Source organism: Electrophorus electricus, chromosome 13, assembly GCF_013358815.1.
Source record: "Electrophorus electricus isolate fEleEle1 chromosome 13, fEleEle1.pri, whole genome shotgun sequence".
Classification (NCBI taxonomy): domain Eukaryota; kingdom Metazoa; phylum Chordata; class Actinopteri; order Gymnotiformes; family Gymnotidae; genus Electrophorus; species Electrophorus electricus.
The window spans coordinates 11,894,591-11,917,571 of NC_049547.1; the positions used below are offsets into that span (position 1 = coordinate 11,894,591).

The 22,981-nt window shown below is 38.4% G+C and overlaps 2 protein-coding genes across 5 annotated transcripts; both read right to left on the reverse strand.

Moving 5' to 3' along the window:
• Nucleotides 1-985: 985 nt before the first annotated feature.
• Nucleotides 986-8,330, reverse strand: orc3 (origin recognition complex, subunit 3). Of its 4 annotated transcripts, none has more exons than XM_027002488.2 (20): nt 8,239-8,330; nt 7,339-7,393; nt 7,136-7,233; nt 6,879-7,023; nt 6,618-6,722; nt 6,344-6,507; nt 6,033-6,175; nt 5,682-5,841; nt 5,461-5,574; nt 5,180-5,313; nt 4,996-5,026; nt 4,625-4,741; nt 4,428-4,507; nt 2,849-2,982; nt 2,462-2,547; nt 2,260-2,357; nt 1,774-1,915; nt 1,561-1,677; nt 1,371-1,450; nt 986-1,132 (listed from the first exon to the last, which is right to left on the reverse strand). In XM_027002488.2, the coding sequence occupies exons 1-20, from the start codon at nt 8,260-8,262 to the stop codon at nt 1,027-1,029; spliced, it is 2,133 nt and encodes a 710-aa protein (XP_026858289.2). In that variant the 5' UTR covers nt 8,263-8,330; the 3' UTR covers nt 986-1,026. The 4 variants fall into 4 exon arrangements, with proteins under 4 accessions (XP_026858289.2, XP_026858288.2, XP_026858290.2 ...); XM_027002487.2 differs by having other exon boundaries at nt 4,963-5,026; XM_027002489.2 differs by having other exon boundaries at nt 1,023-1,115; nt 4,963-5,026.
• A 947-nt stretch (nt 8,331-9,277) lies between these two features.
• On the reverse strand, nt 9,278-22,574 carry znf292a (zinc finger protein 292a). Its single transcript, XM_027002459.2, has 8 exons — nt 22,425-22,574; nt 19,623-19,777; nt 19,391-19,469; nt 18,774-18,909; nt 18,363-18,565; nt 16,736-16,872; nt 16,081-16,219; nt 9,278-15,992 (listed from the first exon to the last, which is right to left on the reverse strand). Exons 1-8 carry the CDS (start codon nt 22,572-22,574, stop codon nt 9,678-9,680), a joined length of 7,314 nt encoding a protein of 2,437 aa, XP_026858260.2. The 3' UTR covers nt 9,278-9,677.
• Nucleotides 22,575-22,981: the final 407 nt, after the last annotated feature.

A 22,981-nucleotide genomic window follows, 5' to 3' on the forward strand; every position in this document is an offset into this window, starting at 1 on the left:
ATTGCTCTGGAATTTTTGTTGTTATAAAGGTATGACAGTTAAACAATCATCTGGTTTCTCGTTATCACAGACCTAAAGTATTCCCTCAGGCCTGAGAGCCTCTCAAAGGTTTCCCTTTCAACACAAGTCAGGGGTTCTAAACCTCTTAGCTAAACCAATTGGTTTCTAGTTCGCAACCCTTAACCACACCATGGCATTATTTGCATGCTAACTTGCAGATATTTTCATAACCATTTCATCCCCTTATGAACTGTACAGAATACTGAATCATGGTAATAACTGAGTATAATTCCTTCCATGTAAATAATAACTGCAGTTTGTTAATCCAGCAGAGAAGTGAAAGATGCATCGCTATTACTACCCTTGACATGCTCTTTAACTACATGTTCTACTTAAATGGCCTAATTATACAAGCTAGGAATAGAAAGGACCAAGAGAAGAAACAAGTAACACCTGAATTAATGCTGTTTTCTTCAGGTGCAACTGGAAAAAAGTTTTTCAGTATATTCAGTGCTTAAAATTAAACTATTTTGTCCTGCATAGAGCTGTGAGGAAAGGTTTGTAAAAATTATTTGGAAATCATCTGCACTGCTGTATGAATGGCACATGAAATCTGGCAAGACATGCATACTAAGGATTTAAAACGTAACAAATACATTTTGCTGATCAGTAGCAACTGCTAGAGGGCTCTTATGAGCTTTAACCTTTTTTACAATTGAGGTTTTCTGAAATCTTATTTCACATAGCTATGCTGAACCTGAACTTCTGTATTAAACAGAAAGTAATTTTAATTTTTGTATGCCTTTTTATTCCATTAACTTTAGCTGTTTTTTTTCCAGCAAGATGCCTTCACAAAACATACAGAATTTTGGAAACATCCAAATAATTCTGGCTTTGGATATTAATAAATTGACAAATTTACCATCACAAAATGTTTTATTTAAAAGAAACACCCACAGAACACACATGCAATCACCCCCCCCCCCCCAAACAGCCAATCAACCATCAACAATCAGTAAGCCTCAATTAGCAGCCTCCCCAAGTCAGTCTTGCCACATGGTCAGTTTTCTGCTTTGTTGATTTCACAAAACCCAGGAACTCCAGCTCAGACACTGCTTTAATGAAACGAGCACTGTTTGGTTAAGGTCATACAAACAAGGGACTTTAAATCAAGGATTAATCAAAGGGCACAAAGGAAAGCATTAGAGCTTTCTTCAGATTGGCTGCAGCAAAATGCTGTCAGCTGTATGTCTATGGTCAAACAACAAGATTCAACAACAGAAGGTGTGTTCAAGGAACCACATGAATCAAATGGATTAAAACATCACTAAAACTGAACTTTAAATAGCTGATGTACAAACAAAGGATACTGCTTGAGTTCATCAACCTTGCCATATTCTTCAGAGTCAGGATCCTTGCCCTCAGCACCTGACACCACTGTTGCATATGCCTGAAATATCATTTTTGTGAAAATTAACTGTAATACAAGTTGCAGCTAGTGCAGTTACTTAAAATTTGAATAACCACTATTTATTGCTTCTTGCTACAAGATGTTCACACCTCAAGCCAATCATACAAGTTTATGAGCCTCCCACACTCCAGATGGAGCTTGTAGACAATGCAGATATCTGGAGCAGAGCTGGAGACTGTGCCAGCATCTGTTTTCAGGTTTTCATTCTAGCATACAAGAGACAGGGAAAACATCTGAATACATTAAAGACCAACATATCGCAAGAATTCTTCATAATACTTAAGATGATTTGAGTTAGCCACCTGCAAGTAATAGAAGGGCTGGCTGAGTGCTGTCTGGATGGAGGTACGTGGAGTGGCATTAAGGTGTTGGCGTAGGAACCCAGAAGAACTGTAGTAGCACACCTCATGCAGCGGTTGCAGCTCTGGTGGAGATAAGTGGCTCCTGAAAACAAAAACATTTTTGATTCCAGTCACACAGTCAGTCTTCCGAAGCCACTATGTTTTCATGCATATTGTTATTACAATGGCATTTTAAATTAAAACATTCCTGTATGGTATTTACAGCTTTTCCAGTTATGGGATATGTTATGGGATTTCTTTTCAGGTAGAAACTTAGTCAGAAGAATGCTGTACCCCGTACTGACCTACCAACTCTGTTTAGCTTTATTTATTGCTTCATTCATTACTTAATGCAGCAATAACCACCCCAACTTTAAAAAAGCAGAAGAAATAATGCAGTTCTTGACAATCAAAATACTACCTTATTTAGTATACCATTTTACCAACCTCACAAAGCAGTCAATAAAATCCAGTGCCTCATTTTTCAGCATTTCAAATGGAGTCATTTTCTTCGTTCTTCTAGACCCTTTCATCTCCAAGAGTGTCTAAGAAAAACCAAAGACAATATAAACTAAACATGGTAACACTATAAAGCTTACCACTTTCCCAGACTCCTAGGAAATTCCACTTGAGGCAGAGAAACATTTACTTTTTGAAGGTGGAAGAGATCGGTTTTCTTTTGTAGATCTTTTCCAAGTGGAGTGATCCCTTCAGAGACATCCTCTACATGCATACCTAACGGACAGAGCATGGTGTATTTATTCCAGAACCAAATCCTGGCATTAAATGGTATAGTACTATAAAGGTACTGACTCAAGACAAAAACAAATCTAAGTATCATGACAGGACACCATCACAATGTAAAAAGTAACTGATGTTTTGTCCAGTGGTGAAATTGGTCTAGTTCATTTAGAATGTTTCAGATGTTCCACTGAAATTCCTACACAATTCAGATTACTTCGCTACTCCAGACCATGTAGCATTTTAATGAACCAGCAGTGCAAAGGATTTTTTTTAAAGAAAGCAATAAATTTACTGTCGAGATGCTCCAATTTGACAATGTAGTCTTCCAGCTGCTGCAATACACTGTTCATTTTCTTTGTCTTGCATGGCTTCAGAATGTCAGCACACTTTTTCAGTGTTGCAACAAGCTCATCTTTTGCAAGCAACCTACAGTGATGTGATTCAGAATGCACCATCAGAGATTTGTATATCTTGAACATTTAGTTAAGTTTGATTGTGTTAGTGTTCAAGAGCACTGCATATGTACTTCTACTACACTGCTCAAAAAATTAAGGGAACGTTTAATCACAGTATAATAGTCAATGAACTTTAAGGGATATCAATCTGTCCAGTTAGGAAACAAGCAATTGTGAATTAAATTTCACTTCCTTAGTTGCACTGGAGAGGCAACAGAAAGACATGGTTTTGCAGGTGGTGGGCACAGACTTCCTCCTTATCCTTCCTGACTGATTGCTTTCTGCAGTACTGCTGATTTGCTAGTGTTCTTGTCACGAGGCAGTATAACTATTTCCTCTAGGGAAGGCACATCCATATGTGCTGTCACAAGGTTTGCCATGTCTCCAAGCAGTGTCAAGAGCTTGGAGGAGAAACCAGGTCATGAACCTTTACATGAGTAGAGCTGGACAGGGCTGTAGAAGGATATCAACCCAGCAGCAGGATCAGTATCTGCTCCTTTGTGCGAGGAGGAACAGGAGGAGCACTGCAAGAGCTCTACAAAATGACACACCAGCAGCCTGCTGGAGGTAAGTTTCTGACAAAGCTGTCAGACTACATGAGAGTGGAACGAGGGCCCGATGTCTTCTAGTGGGGCCTGTGCACACAGCCCAGCACCATGCAGCTCGACTGGCATTCAACAGAGAACATCAGAATTGGCAGGTCCGCCATTGTTATGCACCACCAAGTAGTGCCACATATTGTCCAAGAGCTCACCGATGCCCTGATCCAGGTCTGGGAAGAGAGCCTTAAGGACACCATCTGCTTTCTAATCAGGAGCTTGCCTAGACATTGTCAGGAGCGCATACAGCCACATGGGGGTCCATATACACTACTCAAGTCACATTACAAGTTGCCATGATCCAATTTGTGTGAATTTATTCAACCGGTGATTTAATTCTTTTTTATTTTTGAATCCAGCCCTCAATGAGTCAACTTTGGTTTAAATTGACAATTGTTGCATTATTTTGTTCTCAACAAAGTGCACAACTTATACCAGTAAAGATTTTCAACCTGAATCTTTTGTTTCTTTGGCGATCCGATGTGTGATTAAGTGTTCCCTTAATTTTTTAAGCAGTGCATTGACAAAAAGCGAAATATTTAAAACGTTTCTTTTACATGCTTTAAGTCTCTAATGCACTTATAGAAAACCATGTTTATGGTTATTTAATGCAAATAGGTCAAATGCTACATTTAATTTAATATAATCAATGCTTAAGATAATTAAGGTAAATAATCTGCTCTTAAGTGGTTTTCTTTCAAATAAAAAAAAAATTAAAAATCACCACCACCATAACCATTTTCTTCAACTCTTAATACACAAGACTTACTTTAATCTAAGGAAAACTTAAAATGCCATACACACAGAAATCTGATACCTCAAAAGCTGAATTGCAGACTCATACTCATTTGTCTCCCATATATTCCTCTCCAAGCAGGACATATGCAGCTCCCGTATCTAAAAACCCAAAAGATCAGGTCTTAGTAAAACTACATAAGACAATTTCTTAGAGAAAAACAACAACAAAAAATCCAGTAGTTATCTGACCATCATGAACAGGGTCCAAAATCTTACATGCTTTCCCAGAGGGTACTTTGGTAGAGATGATGTCAGAGAGCTCAAACAGCGGAGAATGCAATAGTAGTTCTTATGGTATTTCCTAATGTCTTTCAGCAACTTCTGACACACCTCCTATAAATGTATTAAATGTATGCACACATACTAAAATAACCAAATATGCAGATAGAAAGCTTGTTATTGCATGTTCTTGTATAACATTTATTTAAAAAGTCAAATATCTGAAATAGCCAGGTATATTGAAAAGTATACAATATAAAGTGGAGACAACACCACAAAGTGGTTTAAAAATCAAACAAAAAAAACCCACAACAACATTCATGCAAACAAGTTACCTTAACATACTTGTCACTGGTAAGAAGCTGTACCTGTTCCTGTGGTTCTTGAGCCTCCACATATCTGGTTGGGGGTGGGGATTTAGAGGTGTACTAGTGAAGAGGCAAACCCTCGTAACCCCTTCCTTCACTAGCACACACTCTTATTTTTAGTATGTCAGGACATTTCCTCATTTCAACATACACATGTTTACAGTGACTCAGGCAAATGCATCACCTCATGAAGGAGGGCAGCTGACGGAGCATCTCCAGATGCTGGTGGCTTAACTTCTGAGCATTGAGCAGGGCGTGCTTTTTCTTACAGCAGAGCACACTGAGAGGCTGAGAATGGAAGTGCTCCAGCAGGGCTAACTGCACACAAATAAGCACATTCATCCAACAACAAATGGCCAAAGCAGGTAATTACTGTACATTTACCGTAAAGTCATGCGAACCGGTGCAGAGAAAACTGAAAGTGTATGCAGGCAGTCATTAGCCACTGTACAATTACATCCTCACCTGCAGACCCTTGACAAAGTTGCGCACAGAGAAGTCGTGATACAAGAAGATGTTCACCAGCACCTGGAGAACCTTACCACTGAGCTTGAAGGGAAACTCAGCAGTCAGAATCAGCTGGAAATAAATAATTAAATAAAAACAAATAAACAAAAAAACAAACAGAAATCATGAGAACACACATGATCAGATCCCTTTACTTTGTGGCTTTCAGTAAGGAATACCTTGTCAATAACAGTAGCCAGATGCTGGGTGCAGGACAAAGACTGAAAGAGCTCAATGCACAGCAGAGAGGACACAGAATGGGGCAGCATATGCTGGATGGTGCAGGGAGATGTGGCGATGCCAAAGACGAGTAGCAGAGGAAGCTCCTGGATGTACCGACTGGGGTAAAATAGTTTTTTTATTTGACCAAATATTTGTATATTAACATACAAAACTGTATTAAAGTATGAAAATCCATAGCAAAACTATCAGAACTACACAGATGACCAGCAACAGGTCTTGGATGTACTGACAAGTCTTAGATAGAAATGCAACATTAGAACTATACTAAAGTCAGAGTGGACATTTACCTGCATATAAAGATAAAATCCTGTAGCACATGTGGATTGAAAGCCTCAAAATCTTTGAAGATCACCACAATTGGTGGACACTGTAAGACATCATTCTCTAAACTGCAGTACTTGCCCGGAGACTTCATAGCATGTTTATGTTTCTATAAGAAGGAACCACCAAGACAATTAGCTCAATATGTTCAGCATCAAACTTGCTCCTAACCGGCTCCATTTCAAAATTATTTAGATATCAGCATTGACTAAAAAGGTCCAGGACCCTTAAAATAGCAATATGAGGACAATGTGACAAATTTAATGTGTTTTCTTACATTTGTGACTGCCTTGTACCACTGACAAAGCGCACCGATTGAGCAGGATACCCTCTTCTGTTGCAAAGGGACGCCACTAAGACTAGGGTCTTCCTCATATTCCTCCTCCGTCACCCTCACCCCCATCAGCCTTTCAAGTAGTTTTTGCATAAGGTTCTTCAGAGCTGTGTGAGCACATGTAACCCAATGCCTATATTAAAAGCTCACATGGGGAGGAAGAGAAGGAGGGGAAAAAACCCTGACAAATTCATAACACAAACACTTTTTGGCATACCTGAACACTCTTTGGCTTGTACAGAGACAGCAAAAGGGGTTACAGACTCCTGCAAGAGGTCAGAGAGGCTCTGAAATGTCATGTCATGGTCTGGCACATTCACACCTAGGAGGGAAAAAAAGATATTTAAAAAGCAAAATAATAGTAATCATCATATCCCAGAATTTTCTCTTAATCTGGGGAAGTGCTATGATATGATCATTGGGCAAGCATTCATCTGTATTCTTGCATATAGCCTTATTGGAATTAAACATAACATACCAAGCACCAAGGCAGCTGTAGGGATCTCACTGGCCCTCATGAGACATGACCACTCATCACTTCTACACTGGAAGCTTGAGGTACACTTTTTGATGAATTCTAAGAGGCTATCCAGTATTTTCTTATTTAGCTCATCCTGCAATATCTGTTTGAGGGATGCCATAATCACCATAACAGGCATTGATGGGAAAAAAGCAAAATGTTACCCACCACAGTTTAATTCAACATTAAAAATTACACATAAAAATGCTATGTACCTCTGTGTCTGTTTTAATCTTCTCCCAAAGACTCCGACAAATGCTAAACCTTTCTCTTCCATATGAGCAGTCATCATCGGCATCAACAAAATACTCCTCTAAAAATAACGAGCATTTATAAACCAGAGATATTCAGCAAAGCTCGGAGTGAAAAAAGGTCACCAAAAGGCTAAAGTAAATAAAGCCGTTTCCCCGCTACTTACCTATATCTACAGTTCGTTTTCTTTTCTTAAGATCTGGCTTGAAGACAAAGCAGCCCTATGCATGGATAAATATAAAATATGCAGGTAAATATTTGTGTCAACCATCATCATTATCTCGGCCATGGTAATCCAAAGACAACCACCTGCATATTCACCAATAAAAACACATCCATTATTTGGAAACTGGACACATGCATGCCACATAAGGTAATACGGCTTAGTTTACCAAGTGATTCGTTCCCTTTTGCCCTCATACAATTTTTAAAAAGGACTTCACATTAAGTCCAATTATTGTTTAGCTGAAGAATATTCTTGAACTCTGTAAATCACACTAGCTGAAGAATGCATGTGCTTTGTGGACATTCAGCATCGCGCAGCACTAGCTACGTGACTTTTACGTTGTTTAACTACAAGTTCAAGATCTTTAAAAGCATGAGTGACAGGATTATAAGAAGACCGATAAAGTGATAAGGGACAAAATAAGTGTATTCCTTTTCCACTTAAAATCTTATTTTCCTCGAGCCGTTCCTCACATGATTTAGGACAGGATGTGTGCCAACCTAACTCCTCTTGGAAGTAGAGCAATTAACCTACTTTTCTTATTCATTAATTTTACATGTGCATACAGCTGAAAGGATCAGTAGAATGTAAATTGTGCGTATTCTTACAACACCAGAGTTAGAATGAAAAGTATTTTGGACTGGAAAACGCAAGCTAGCTAAGATAGCTAACGTTATGTTATCTTCGATGAAATCCAGTCACTTTGATAACTTGAGAGCTGAGTAACATGAATGCTATCTAGACAAGGACATATGACTAACACTAACACGCTAAGTGAATCGAAAACGCTTCCAACATTTTTCAAAGGCACGTTTAAAGATGCAAAATATTCATTTTTACCTTTGATACAGACGAAGTAGTCATCTTCGTAGAACCTAGAGAAAACGTCACACCACCACTTCCTGTTATTTTTCCCGCGTTTCAAGCGCGTGGGTTCTAACGTCAGTGGGAAAAGCATATCCGATCACTACTGGACGGGATCCTTGGTCAATCAGTCGCGACTCAGTAACTTTTGACATTGCGTTTTTATTGCGTGAAAGAATGTTATTTCAAACAACAACGACAAAAAAACAATCAGATTTTCAAAGATTTCTGTCTGGAGTATAGACTTTACATACAAGTAGACTGGACGACAGCTCGTGTGTCTGCTGTCCTCTAGTGGCTGCCTACAGTAACACTTCTAAATCCCGCACATTCACATGTAATTCAAATTACGCATTTATTTTTTATTTCTGGCAATTGTGTTCGGTCAATTCTATAAGGCCACCCTCACGATAATAGCTCTCCCGGTATTTTTCTTTATGATGAACGGATTTTATGTAAGTTTTTGGATAAAAGTGTGTGGCGATGAGATGATTGACAGATTGGCTGTATAGTATTGACGTCCTTAAAGTTAGCAAACAATCTAGCTAGTTGTCGAAATATCGCTTGGCGTCAAAATTTACTTAGGGTTGAATTTTCAAATATTGTTCGCTATGTCACAGTCAAATAATATTAACATTACCCTGTAATTAGCTACAATTACAGCTTAACTTAGCTGTAAATTAAAAGGGGGATTGTTAAATAAGTGTTATTTAACACTTAACCTGTTAGCAAATATGGTAGGAAGCAAGGTTCGAATAAAATTCATCATTACTTGGTTTTCATTGTTTAAACAAATATAACAAATTTAAAGTCTAACTAGAAATGCTATTTTAAGACCTAAAATGGATCCAAATCTTATTTTTAGTGCAATAATCCCAGCACCTGAGTCCCAACACTTAAGAACATTATATGTAACCAATATTCTCAACAACTGAATTACAAAATAACTCATCTGAAAGTTAAACAACAAACAGCATTACAGAAAGCATTCAGGTTACTTTTATTGAATATCATGTGGAAGACATATACATTACTATACACTACAGTGAAGTAAAAAATAAATATATACTTAAAAAAAGAAACAAATCCCATAGGGATATATCAAAACATTTGTCAGCATGTGTGTAAAATATTAAATTTAGCAAACGCTAATCTTTAAAAGAGAATTAACTTCATAAATACAAATATGTTTCTACATAACATTTAAACCCTAATGTACATAATGGTATCTCAAAATTTAAAATGAATATTTTGTATAAGAATCTGCCTTTTTTCACTCTTCTCAAATCAAATCATGCTTGGAAAACCACTGATAAATGTGTTATCTGATGTACCTGTCTGCAGCATGTAACATTATCTAGTCCTGAGTGCAAAGCTTTGAAGAGAGACAGAGACGTCAGTCTCAAACTCGGTCATCAACTGCACAGCCACTTCTTCAGTATGACCATGGGCCGCATGTCCTGAAGTTGTTTCAACAAAAGATCAGCACCATTAGAAAAGCTTTCGTCCATAACAATCTTAACATTATTCACAGACTCCAGCTTGAGAGGATTTCTGAAATGAACAACATTTTGGTCTTCATCTACTTCTTGGAACTCTGCATTTTTATAGATAATGGTAGCATTTTGTTGATTTATTGTTTGCTGCCGTTTCAATGGCATGTCAGTCCAATCACTTTCACTTGTTTTCCTTTTGAAAGTATTTGTAGATGAAGACTCTTCAAATAACTTCAGGATTGATGCCTCAAACCCCAAAGGACTGAAAAGTTTTTGTGCTACACCACTTTCTGCCTGCTCTTCCTGATGGTCTGCAGAGTTTGATGTGGATTCTGAAACCTTTGTTACACAGTCACCATCAACAGCACCATTTCTAAGACTCTGTTTTCTTTCTGGATTCATTTTAATTCTCTGTTCCGACTTTCGTGGACGGCCCCGTTTGCGTTTAACCTCTGGCATCGGTACGGTTGGAGGGTCTTCATCACTTAGTCCTTCAGCTTCGGGAGAAGTCGTCCTTTCCAGATCGTGATGTGGCCAAACCAAGGAGCTCTCTGCATTATTTTCCTCAGGATCAGTCTTTTCAACCTTACAGGTGTCCCCTGAAGTATCGTCTGATTTGTTTACATCTTTGTTCTTCAATCGTGAGTTCTTCTTGCAAAATATGAAGTGGCTCCTCTGATCCTCGATGTAGCGCTCTGTGAGGCCATGAGTGGTGTAATGTTTGAATATATGCCGCTCCGTGTTCAGGACAGACTCACACCCCTTAATCATGCATGGGTACTGCAGAGGAAACTTCCCAGTACACATGGCAGACGCTTCATCCAAGGACTTGAGAGAAGGCTTTCCAAAGCTTGTCCAGTGGTTACACATCTTTTCATCTTTTTTCTTAGAAAATTTCTTCTTCAGTTTTATTTTGTTACTTGCAATGTTCTCTTTCCCATTGTTAGGACTTGCACTTGTTGCGCTGAGTCCTTTTGCTGGTACGTTTTCTCCCTCAACACTTTTTTGTTTTTGTTTAATAGTTTCAAAAGTTGCCTGATGTTTTTTCATAAGATGTCGAAGAAGATTTGATTTGGTTGTATAGACCCTATCACAGCCTTCACATTCACACTTGAATGTCAGGTCAACGCTCTCAAAATCTCCATCTGCTGAAACTCGTATTGCCTTGTGGTCATTTTTAATGTGATCAATGTACTTTAAATGACAGGTGAAATAAGCAGGGCATTTAGACTGATCACACTGGAATGTGCCCACTTCAACACCTGCCAACAGAGCACTTGCTTTTTCCAATGTGCATCTGTGAAGCAACAGATAATGCTTCAATAAGCTGGTGACTTTGGAGACAACCTTTGAACATTCTTTGACTTGACACTTGAATTCATGGACCTGAACAGCTCCATCGGCTTGACCACCATTTATATTTTTGTCACCACTCGTTTCATTTGATCTTTCTGACTGATGCATTGCCCTGTAATGCAGTATAAGGTTCTGTTGTATTGAGAAAGCAGCTACACATCCTTCATGGACACATCGATATGGCCTGTACAAACTGAGGTCTTCATTTATGTCTGAAGAATCAATTCTGCCTCCAGGAGTTTTGTGTACCTTTTCTTTTTTTGTGGACTCTACTTTAGGTTTCATTTTTTTGGGCTTGTCCTTTTTTTCTACAGCAGTTTCTCCAACATGTGTGGATGCAATGTTGGCAACTTTGTCTGAATCGCAGTGTTTGACAGGGGGGGGAGATTTCCCAGTTGCCTGCTCTTGATTTGCATCAACTGATGCACACTGCACACTAGTCTTATCTGTAGTATGGCAAGATCCTAGCAGTGGTTTTATATCCTTTTCTGATATTAAATCAAGGCTGGAATTTTTCTGTGCTTCATTAGCTGCAATACAGCTCTCTCCCCCCTTTAGGGGGTCTTGTTTAGGGAACTGCTTTGCTCCTGATATATTTGCTGGTTCTTTTCTGGTGGTTGTATTTGCTATTTTAATAATAGGACTTGACGTGCACAGAGGCTGCACTGACAGAAGGCTGTTTGTCTGACTACTGATAATGCTGTTACTTGCATTTTTTGATTCAGAGTTGGGTTTTGATTCAGATTTGGGTTTTTCTGTCTTTTTAAATTCTCGGCCAATTTTTAACATAGACATTTCTTCTTTTGATAAGTGATGGACATTTTTATAGTGGATTTTGAGGCCTGTGGTTCTAGTAAATGTCTTAGTGCACAAGTGACAACTATATGGTGATAATTTGTCTGGATTTTTCTTCAGTTCATTTATCTTATCCTCACCAAAGTCATGTACCCTGCTTAAATGTTTGAATAAAGCTTCCTTTGTCATTGCGCCATAAACACAGCCCTCCTCATCACATCTGAATGGTTTAAGAATATTTTTCAGGTCATTACTTTGTTCCTCAGTTTTAGATTCATCACTCTTCTTGTTTGCAGTTTCAGCTTCAGATGGATGATTATGCAAGGCTGTCATTGCAGCTTTTAAGGTGTCTTGGGTTTGCACATCTACTAAATCTAGGCGTTGTAATGCTCTTTCAATTTCTACAATTTTGCCATCTTCACCGGGGGACGTAGAAGGTATTTCAGCTTCAGAGATCTTTTCGGTGTCAGTTTCTGGTCCAACTGGCAGATCAGCCGTAAGGTTGCTCAAAGGGGGTCTGTTGGATGAACTCCCACTCTGATTATGAGGTGCAATGAAAGTAATTTCAGATGTATCTCCAGATGGTGAACTGCCATTTTGAATACTATAATTTGGGCCATGGATGTCTGTAAAGGTGCTCAGGACATCAGATTCTGACTGCTGATGCATGAGTGAGGGATCTTGGCCATGGGGATTATTCCTGGGGAGAGGTGTCTGAATGGTTGAAATGTCTGGATCATTGAGAAAATCAAGAAACGATGTGGGCAAATCAGCAGTAAGATCAACTTCGTCTATTGGTCTGCACTGAGAACGCTTTGATAGGTGTCCACCAAGCGACTTTGTACTAGAAAACTCCCTGTAGCACCTACAGCAAATTACTTTTCCATCCTTTATTATTGCAGGCCATTTTGTCCTCTTTGATGATCTAATTTTCTTTGCTTTTTTGACTTCACCAGGACTTGTAATATTCTTATCTTCAGGAGATATGCTTTCAGTTGTGACTTGTGATGCTTCTGAAGCAGACAAATCATGACTTTGCTCATTTTCCATTGCTGCACTACTGGCACCTGAAACAGAGAAACTTTCTGGTTCTTCCTTGCAAATAGGGGATGTGAAATGAGTTATACTTTTGATATCTGGCGAGGAGAACAATGGATCAGCTTGATTAACTGTAAATTCTTTGTTTGTCTTTTCCATTGGTTGTACTGAGCTGGAGCATGTCTGTGGTGGGTAAGGTGAAAAATATGGACTGAAATTTTGCCCAGACACAGAATGTAAATCACTAACATCAGAAGGAATCCCAACATTGTCATGGTTCTGTCTGATTTCCATGAATCCAAGCTCCTCACTTGATGCTGCTTGTGGCATTTCACATGCCTGATCACCATTCAGAGAATGCAGCACCCTTAGAGAACTGGAAACATATTTAGATGCTTCATTCATTACACTTGAGTGTGATTCTGTGTTTACTGTTGACGGGGTGTTGCCATCATCAGTTAAGGAAGGAGCATAATCCATGTCCTTTTCTGTCAGCAGGTCAGTGTGTGACAGGTATAATGGATATGCCTGCAAGCTATCAGGCATAATCATTGTAGGGAAATGATTCTGCAGGGAGTAATCTGAATTATAACCATCAAACGAGGGCGAGCTCCATGACTGAGACATCTGTGGTTGCACTAATGAAGTCTGCGTTAATGGAATTTCGCTTTGAGAGTTTTCAAACTGAGGGCAAAATTTGGCACTGAAGGAATGCGCAGGACTAGGGAGAGGTGGAGCAGGGTCTGTCGGTGTAGAATCAGTTGAAAACTTCGCTTCCTGGATTTCTGTATACTGCTGGGGTGTTGCTGTATCTGACTTTATCTTTTTCTTTGGGGTCTGAAAACTGGAATCTTTGTTTTCAGATAAAGATTTTCTTGCAGCAATTTCTGCAATTCTCTTGTACTTTCTTGCAAGCTTCCACTCCTCAAATGCTTCATAATGCACATTTTTAACATGCCTTGAAAGACTTTTTGAAGTGCTGTACTTCCGTGTGCAAGTCTCAAACGGACAGACGTGAGGGAGATCATCTTCGCCATTTGTGAGATTCTTCTGTGAGCATGGTTGCATACCTGCTTTTGTCACTGTCCCATTGTGTAAATTAGATGTTGTCTGAGCATTTCTGAGCTGTTTCCATGTAAATGAGAACAGCTTATTATCTTGCAAGAGTGACTGAGTCATGGAGTCAGAGCTCCGAAGAGCATTCAAGAAAATAGGATCATCGTACTTGATTGGTATAGGTACCAGTTTTACGTAGCACGGAGCAAGATGAAACTGAGTTGACCTATCAGCATCGGGCTGTACAATGCAAGTCGCTTCTGAAGTTGGGGATTCTTCATAAGTCTGTGCAACAGAAGGATCCCTAGCTGGTGACTGATCATTTGCAACCAATGGTTTGTCTGTTAAAGAGAAAGAATGTTCAGGCTCTTCTACAGAGTCACAAATAGAGTTTAACATGCTCTCAACAGAGTGCTTAATTTTCAGAGGACTAGACTCTTTCAGAGCGTCATCAGCTTGGTGTTCAGAAAGGTCCAGATCCGAAGAACTCTGGGTAGGCGTTTCTTGCTGATGCCTTGAACCCTCAGAATCAGACAGCTCCTGCTTTGTGTGCTCCTTCTGATGCATATTCAGCTGAGACAGTGAGTAGAACACCCTTCCGCAGTTACTACTTTTGCAAGTGAATGTGATGTAGTGCTGTGCTTCATGATCATACAGTAAGTATGCCTCGTTGAATATCCTGCCACAATTTGGAAACATACACTGTGCCTGGAACTCTGAATGCATTTTTCTGTGCATGAGAAGTTCAGCATGAGAATGAAAGCTCCCTTTGCAGCCCAGCTGAATGCAGAAATATGGGTTCTCACCACAATGCATCTGCAAGTGATCGTTTAGGTGAGTGACATTGACAAACTGTCGACGGCAATACTGGCAAACAGCCTTCTGGCTTTGGATTTCAAGAAAGTGTGTAGCTTCCTCTTCATTTTTGTGAGCCTTAACATGTGCAACCAGATTTCTGAAGTACTTGAAAACTTTCTGACAACTTGTAACAGGACAGGAACAATCTTCAGTGTTTTCAACGTCACGTACAGGGTTCCCCCGTTTTGGTAAGCCTATTTTACTTTTGACTTTTCCGGCAGTGCTAGAATTAGTGTTTGAAGATCCTACATAGTTAGGGCACACATTTTGGCCAACCTTTACAACAGCTCTGCTGTGGTCTTGTTTACTGTTACTTAATATGGACTCCGTAGAACTAGTTTTTTTCTTTTTTGCATTCATAGCAGCAAGTCGCTCTTTGCATGACTGTTTTACGTGTGATGCTACATGAGGCTCTAGAACTGCCCTTGTCTCAAATGACTTTGCACATATTGGACAACGGAAAATACCATCTTGGACATGCTTCAGTGCATGCTTCACGATCCTGTGCCCAAGGAACTCCTTATCACACAATACACAATACTGCATGTAAGCTTGCCAGTTGCGAAATCTTGCTGATACAAATCCTCTTTCCCTCAGTTTCTTCATTTCCCTTTTTTTCTTCCTCTCAGCTTCAATGTCACTGAGATCATTTGTGGGACTGAGGATGAAATCCAGATGTTTGAAATCTCTCTCATCAGTATCCAGCACACCTTCATTGTCCTCAGTGTCATTCAGTTTATCAATGGATGACACAATAGACGCTTCTTCTCCCATAAGAGCAAGACAATGACGCTTCAGAGTTTTCCAGTCCCAGAACTCAGGATCGAAAGGCCACTGTGTCTTCAAGGCCAACAACAGATCACAGCGTAATGAATTTGGAATTGGGAGATTTTCCTCTTCAAGCTTTTGGTCAGGTTCATTGAACAGCGTTTCAACTGCGTAGTAAGACTCCACAGTGGGCTTAACAAGAAATTCTGTTAACTGACAAGCCCGTTTTACTTCCAGGTCTAAGGGCAACAAGCAGGAGATAGTTTTGCAAATAGTTGTACTGCAGTCTTCATTGCCATTCACTCCTATTTTTAGAGCTTTAATGCACATTTCAATGCACATTGGAAGGCCTTCATTCTGAACCTGAAAGAAAAACAAATGCACATTACTTGGTTTAAAGTCTAGTTATGCATTCTCAATTAAATATGTCTGTTAAAAAGGAATTCCTGACCTCTGCTTGGATAACCTTTATGAGGAGAAGGATGTGGTAAACACTCCCAGAGAGTTGTGCTAACAGTCTGCATTGATCCAAAAAGGCCTGTGCCGATTCAAGACGTATTAGAAGTTTGCTCCAAAACAATGTCAGTTCCCTGAAAATGGAAAAATTTGAAAAACAATTACTCAACTAGATGTGAGCAATCCATGAGATGGCATATGCAGATAATAAAAATATATTAACTGACTTGGATATCACTAAATATCCTCCCACTCATTACTTGGGAAGAGCTGGCTTACGTGAGCTGGTGAGCATAAGCACTTTTCTAAGGCATTCTGACAGTGGTAAAAGTATTCACTGTTACCTGAGCTAAAACAGATGCTCTCAGAAAAATGTTCTAATAAAAGCTAGAGGGACATTCAGTAATACTTATTAAAATTATTTTGCTTAAGTATTGAAAGTAAACTATTGCAGTTTCACAATATTTACATGAAACAATTCATGCTAAATTTACAGCTTAAGGTGCAACTCTTCTGAAAATGACTATCACACAGTATTTAAAGGGTGTCATCATGAAATTCATGATCAAATGTGCCATCATGCAGCAAAACACACCAACCCTACATGTGCTGGGCTAAGACAAAAAATAAAGTTTAGGAAAGAGTCCTACCATGCACAATAAACATCCCCTTGGAGAAGCTGACGTTTTAAAAAAGCAGTGCAAAGACTTAGGGCACCTTTCTCATTCTCCTCAGATTCTAAATTACAGATCATATCCAGGGCATCTTTGCAATCTATTTCCTTTATCTAAAAAAAAAAAAAGAGGAGGGGGGGGACAGTTACTTTGCTTTGCATTCATTTTCAAATTGCTCAGATAAAATTACAGAAGATGAAGATAGTGAATGATTAATGTTGGAGATGATGTATGTGACATATGGCTATCAATCATTCATCTCCCACCCTGCCACTAAAAGTAAAATATATGCACACTCAAAGTATGCATATATCTTGTTGATGCATAATTGATTCGTTACATACTTATATGCATAATATTTAACAGTCCGGTGCTTTTTGCATCAGAATTTCCTTTTTTGTGTGAGAATTTCTTACTTTAGATAATCTGAAAGTAATGTGAAAAGGTATACATTTGCTATACTTGACCTCCTAAAATAAATATAACACTATTTATTTAAATTTAATATTATTTATTACAAAGAAATTTTGCAAAAACCATATCACCTGCACAATTAACTTTACATTCCCCACATCAAATTTTTAGACACATTGCCAGGGAGACCAACTCCAAAGCTGATCATGGGTTAGAGTTCCCTGTTCAAACACACACTCCCAAATTAATGACTATGTTACACAGACGTACTACAGTAGGAAAACTGGCAAACAGCATCAGAGTCCAGAACCTTCAGAACCCCTGACTTAGACAAAGTGAACAAGGATCTCCCTCAATTAGTCTATATCATAAAATCTTCTAGATTAGTTAAGGATGGGTTTAGATTAAACAACCATATACACATGTTTTAGCCACACAAAAAAACCTAACAAATAAAGCCAAAAATAACGCAACCCTAAAGTCAGAAGCTTTTTTTTTTTTAATGCATAAGGAACAATATCAATTTATTGTTTTTTTTAAATGTGCTCCATTATATTTACCATTTTTGTGCACACTTTTAAACATTTCCAAAAATAGTCTATATCAACATCTTATCCTGATAAGAGTCATACAAGATATTAAAACAATAGACATTTCTTGCTTTTTCCTACTGCGTGAAATGCAATGTGGTCTATTCTTTACTAAACATGAAAGCAGAACTTGCATTTCAATAGTAGTAACACTCCAGATGCTTTTGCATGCATTTCATATCAGATGATGCTGCAAAATGATCAAAAGGGCACAGTACAGACAACGCAGTATTGGGAAATGTAGTGTATGCAGTTATGAAAACTATATGCATCAGAACTACAAATCAGACAGGGAGGCAGATTGGAAAACAACACACGGGTACTGCCTACAGTTTGAATGAATTAGTGATGACAGGTGCAGGAGTTCCAAGGACATTTTCTCTTTTTTAATCACTAATTGTCATTATGATTAAAAATATTTGTGAAGTGTTATATTTTGATAGTATGTTAAATATTAACCTGTTTAAAATTAGGTAAACAGCACATCCTTTTTTCATTACAATTTCTGGCCTTTTTAATCCAAAGCCAAAAGTTTCATTTTTGGCCAAAAAATGTTGGATGAAGGTTTGGTGTATCTTTAATAAAATTAAAATATTTACCTCTTGCATGAGTTCTTGCTGAGACAGTGTCTCACAAAGACATACAAGGTAGATCTGTTTGAAATTCTTCTTTCCACCAAACTCTGGAAACTCTGCACATGTCTTTGCAAGCACCGCAGCTTTTTCAACACATCTCTGTTTGATAAGGTGCTTTATTCGCATGTCAAGAAGTGTAGGACCTTCCAGAGCCAGAAGTTCATAAACTGTGGACAACAATAATTTGCAGCAATTTAAACATTACATTATTATCAGCATTTTAAATTAAACAATGGTTTAAAGAGACGTGGAAAATGATCAGCACTTGTGAGTGTTAAAAATTTTCAACAAGGTAACAGTACTGCCTTCTCTGCATTCATCCACACTTAAATAAGACAAATACAGAAACACAACGGACAGTAAGATTAATTTTACCTTTTTCAGCATCTGGCATATGGTTTGACAGAAGGCTACACAGTGTGTTGTTGGTCCAAATACCACTTTCATTGGCAAGAGCCATCAGTGTGCTAAGCTGCAAATTCCCAGTTGCCTCAAGAATACCATGTGCCACCTGCAAGAGAAAGACGAAAGTTGTCAGAGGCTAAAGAGTAAGCATCCTTTTCCAGGTTCTTACAAGTTAACACCAAATGAAAAGCTCCCGTGATTTACTGCTCATTTTACAAGATGAAAAATTAATCCATTGAGAAGGGTGTAATACCCTTTTTCATGACATCAAAGTACAAACAATGTAAATTTGTAATGTATTTAATGACATTGAGCTAACCTTCTTAAACACACAAACTTTCATTTTCAATTTACAAATCTTTACAAAACAAAGAAAGGCATATTATTTAAATAATTAGGAGGTTTGTGTTACATTTACATTTTCATGGCTAGCCATACTAACTTTACAAAGATAAGAATTATCATTGTAGGACAATGGTAAACTAGCATCATCAACTATAGAACAGTGATGCTGGGTTATGCACAAAGATTGTTGCACCAAACAGTCATGTAAGATTTGGGTACAGTAAATAAAGACCATCTCTAACCTTAACAGATGACTGAAATTCTTCCCATAAGGCACCTGGGACTTTCTCTGATACTGAGAGCAGAAAATCCAGACAAGTCCTAGAAATTAAACCAGAAATGTAATTTACAAAAGTCTTTGTTTTCTTACAAAATTGTAATCAACATACAGGATAATACATACAGAGGTTTTTAACAACACAAACAGAGAAGCTTAGGTACACTGAACAATGTACTGAGGTTGTTCCTACTCACAGAGCTAACTTTTCAAGTACAACCGTAACATGCTCGCACTCAGGGACGAGAGAGGGGGTGGCTTCAGCAAAGCATAATATAGCCACTGTGTACATCTCCAGTAACGGCAGCGGATCTTCCTCAGACTTCCACTGGCCTCCATGTTCCACAAGTATCTGATTATAGAGGGAACAAATTCTCAAATGTACTATAAATCATTCCACTAGAAATCTGTACTTTGCAATATGTTGTTTTTGGAAGACTCTACATCAGACATATAGAGTAAGGATGACATGAATCAGAACTACTGAGGTAACATATACCATAGTAGTATTACAATAGGCACTTTATAAAAATCTATCCATTTTCCCATTTTTCGATAATTTAGTTTCAGCTGTAAAGCACTTCAGACAAATTACCATTACAGCGGGTCAACAAGCGCAACGCTTTCCTCTTGGCTTGTGTTATATCGAAAATAAACATACCACTAGTCAAATTGGATTTCCATATTTGCTTGTTTAATCTTTATAAAGACATCAATGAACTTACTTTATATGATTTAAGATGCACTTAAACCCCTTTTATCCCTTGTGTCAGTATTCCTTTAACTACAGATTACATTTTTCCAAGTGTTAAAACAACAGAAATTAGCAATGTACTTTTTCTGTCAAGTGATTTACACAATGGTTTGGCCTATATGTACTCTAATTTCAGATCACTGGTTAGTTCAGAACACCATACTGACTCTCAAGACATCAGCTGTTTTGTCAGTGTCAGTCAGTCATTATTTTATTTAATGTGTGCTTTATTGTGCTGACAGTGAATTAATAAAAAAGATGGACTACATCTGTTTGTCTCACACAGACTATATGATGTTGATGACTTAAATTACTAGCAGATTTTTAACACAAAAAGAATTTATATAGCATGGCATGGAAACTTTCCATGTGTCTACAAGAACATATAGATGACAGCAAAAACTGGCAAAGGAACATTTAATTATCAAGTCTGGACTGTGTCTTCAGTAAACATTGTCTTCCGTTTAAATATTATGGATCCTTTTCTGCAATCAAGATGTATGAAACACAGGCACAACAACATATTCAACAATGTATGCTAACTCATTTACACCAGATGACCCTTATTTAAACCAGTCAATTTACTGTATAGGGAGGTTTACAGATGTGTCACCAAGGAGGTTTCCAGCCTGTAGCAGAGGTGGCTTGCTTCTATTTACACTTACTGCATTTGGCAGGCACTCTTATGCAGAGTAACTTACACAAGCGAGCTCTCAGAATATCAACTAAATTGCATAGCTGGCAGTAGATTCGCAGACACTATGCATTCCAAGAGTAGTTGTCCATAAGCCCTGGGGATATCCTGGCAAACTATGATATAAAGAGGAGTGGAGATCAAATTTGAAAGTACTGACATGTCATCATATCACTCTGCTTCCTTCACTGGGATTGTTCAAACAACAGATCAACAGAAATAATCAATTGGAAAAGGGGAAAAGTGCCAAACAACATCCCAATCACATACAGTAGTGATGCCCCTAGCACTGAAAACTTGTGCTTAACAATATTTAGCAACATAGTAAAACTAATCTTTAACATACATCATACACATGATAAACTCCAGATATCAATTCTCTTAAAAAAAGCATCCTTAAATGAGTGATCAACAAACTGTAAATGTATGCAACTATAGACTATGACACTATGTATAAAAAGGACTATGGGTAATGTAGGAATTTCCCAATATAAATGCATATGCCCTATTATTAAATAACATTCTGCACTTCAGCCTCATGGTCATTGTTTAATTTCAAATCCAGGGTGCTGGACCACAGATCCAAAACAACAAAAACTGTACCACTGTGCAATTGCTTTACAGACTGACATGTACATGTATTTGGTTTACAAGGCATGTGTATATGAAATACCTTTGACAGAAACGTATTTATTTATAATGGAAAATACTCTAGTTTACAATTTTTTCTTAATATTGCCCAGACCTAATCATCTGCCCAGAACAACCCAATTACAATAAAAAAATTTCACAACAGCAAATCAATACTGCTTGGTAGGTTTCGACAATTATCCTCATTAAAGACACCTGGTTATTGCATCCCTTAACATAAATGTCATTATTCTGGTTCACACATAAGCAAAAACAAACAAGCAAAAACAGCTAACGTTTGGATTTTAAAAAAAATGCTAGCCAGGTCGTCTGCCATTAACCTGTGTATTTCATGCTGGATTCTATGGCAGTTCTCAAAACTGCACAAGTAGCCTTTAAGAATTGATTTTTGTCTTTTCATGGTAAATGTGTTACTGGTCCTCACAAATGACGTCGAGGCCATTTGAAAGACATCGTGGTGAAAATGCTCGCGTGGATGACCGCATTTAGGTTGAGACACTCCCTTATTATCAATGCAATTAGCGTAAGGTGCCACAAAAAGCTAGCCAGCTAGCCACTTAGCCGAACTGCTATCACGGGGGGCTTGGCAAGCTAAGCCTGCAGTGTAGTGGCGCTAGCTAGCGATTTTATACAAATTCTGGTGTTGAGAACTTTGTGGCTCTGGTGCATTGTGCGCCAACCGCTTCTATATACTTTTTATTTGCTGAATTAGGTACATGGGCACATAATGAAGAACTCAACTGCCGAACCAAATTTTCCCACCCGGTCAACTGACTGATAGACTGCAGGTCTGCGCTAGGGAGTTAGCCAGCTAGCTAACCTAGCGCTCTGCGATGATGGAGACGTGCAACACCATCAATCTGTAAAGCCAGCTGGCCAAAATAATCCAAAAACACAAACCTGGCAAAATTCGTGGCAAAAACTATCGGAGGCATCTAATGGTAAATCGGTGTTCTCTTGTAACGCGGTGGTTAGATCCTTAAATCGTTTTCTGAGGGCCACGGTCTCTTCCCGTGTGTTGTATTCTTTTTCAGCCTCCTCCTCCGCCATCTTCACAACAATCACGGCCGCGTTCGGTCAGAATCTCTACGCACTGCGCTCGTGCACCGCACGCACGATGACGCATACGTCCTTTCTCCGGAGCCTATATGTTCTGCATTTACCAATATTGACCTACTGACTTAAGAAAAGTCGTTCGAAATGCTTTTGTTCTCAGCTGTAGTAGAAATTCTTAACGAGTCAATGCCGCATGCAGTATTATTTCTAAATGTCTACCCAGTGAGCCTGGGGTCTCATTTAGCGTATTATTTAGTAAGAACTGATGAATTGCCGTTTCAGCAAAATGAACTAAAGAATAGTAACTAACTAACACACACACAACTATATATATATATATATATATATATATATATATATATATATATATATATATATATATATATATATATATGCGCTAA

Coding starts and splice junctions, on each gene's coding strand:
- orc3 (XM_027002487.2), bottom strand. CDS start 8,262: ATGACTACTTCGTCTGTATCAAAG. Junction 7,234..7,338: donor AAAACGAACTGTAGATATAG/GTAAGTAGCGGG, acceptor CGTTATTTTTAG/AGGAGTATTTTGTTGATGCC. Junction 5,842..6,032: donor GATTTTATCTTTATATGCAG/GTAAATGTCCAC, acceptor ATTTTACCCCAG/TCGGTACATCCAGGAGCTTC.
- znf292a (XM_027002459.2), bottom strand. CDS start 22,574: ATGGCGGAGGAGGAGGCTGAAAAAGAATACAACACACGGGAAGAGACC. Junction 19,778..22,424: donor TTTGCCACGAATTTTGCCAG/GTTTGTGTTTTT, acceptor CTCTATAATCAG/ATACTTGTGGAACATGGAGG. Junction 16,873..18,362: donor AGCAAGAACTCATGCAAGAG/GTAAATATTTTA, acceptor TTTTTTTTTTAG/ATAAAGGAAATAGATTGCAA.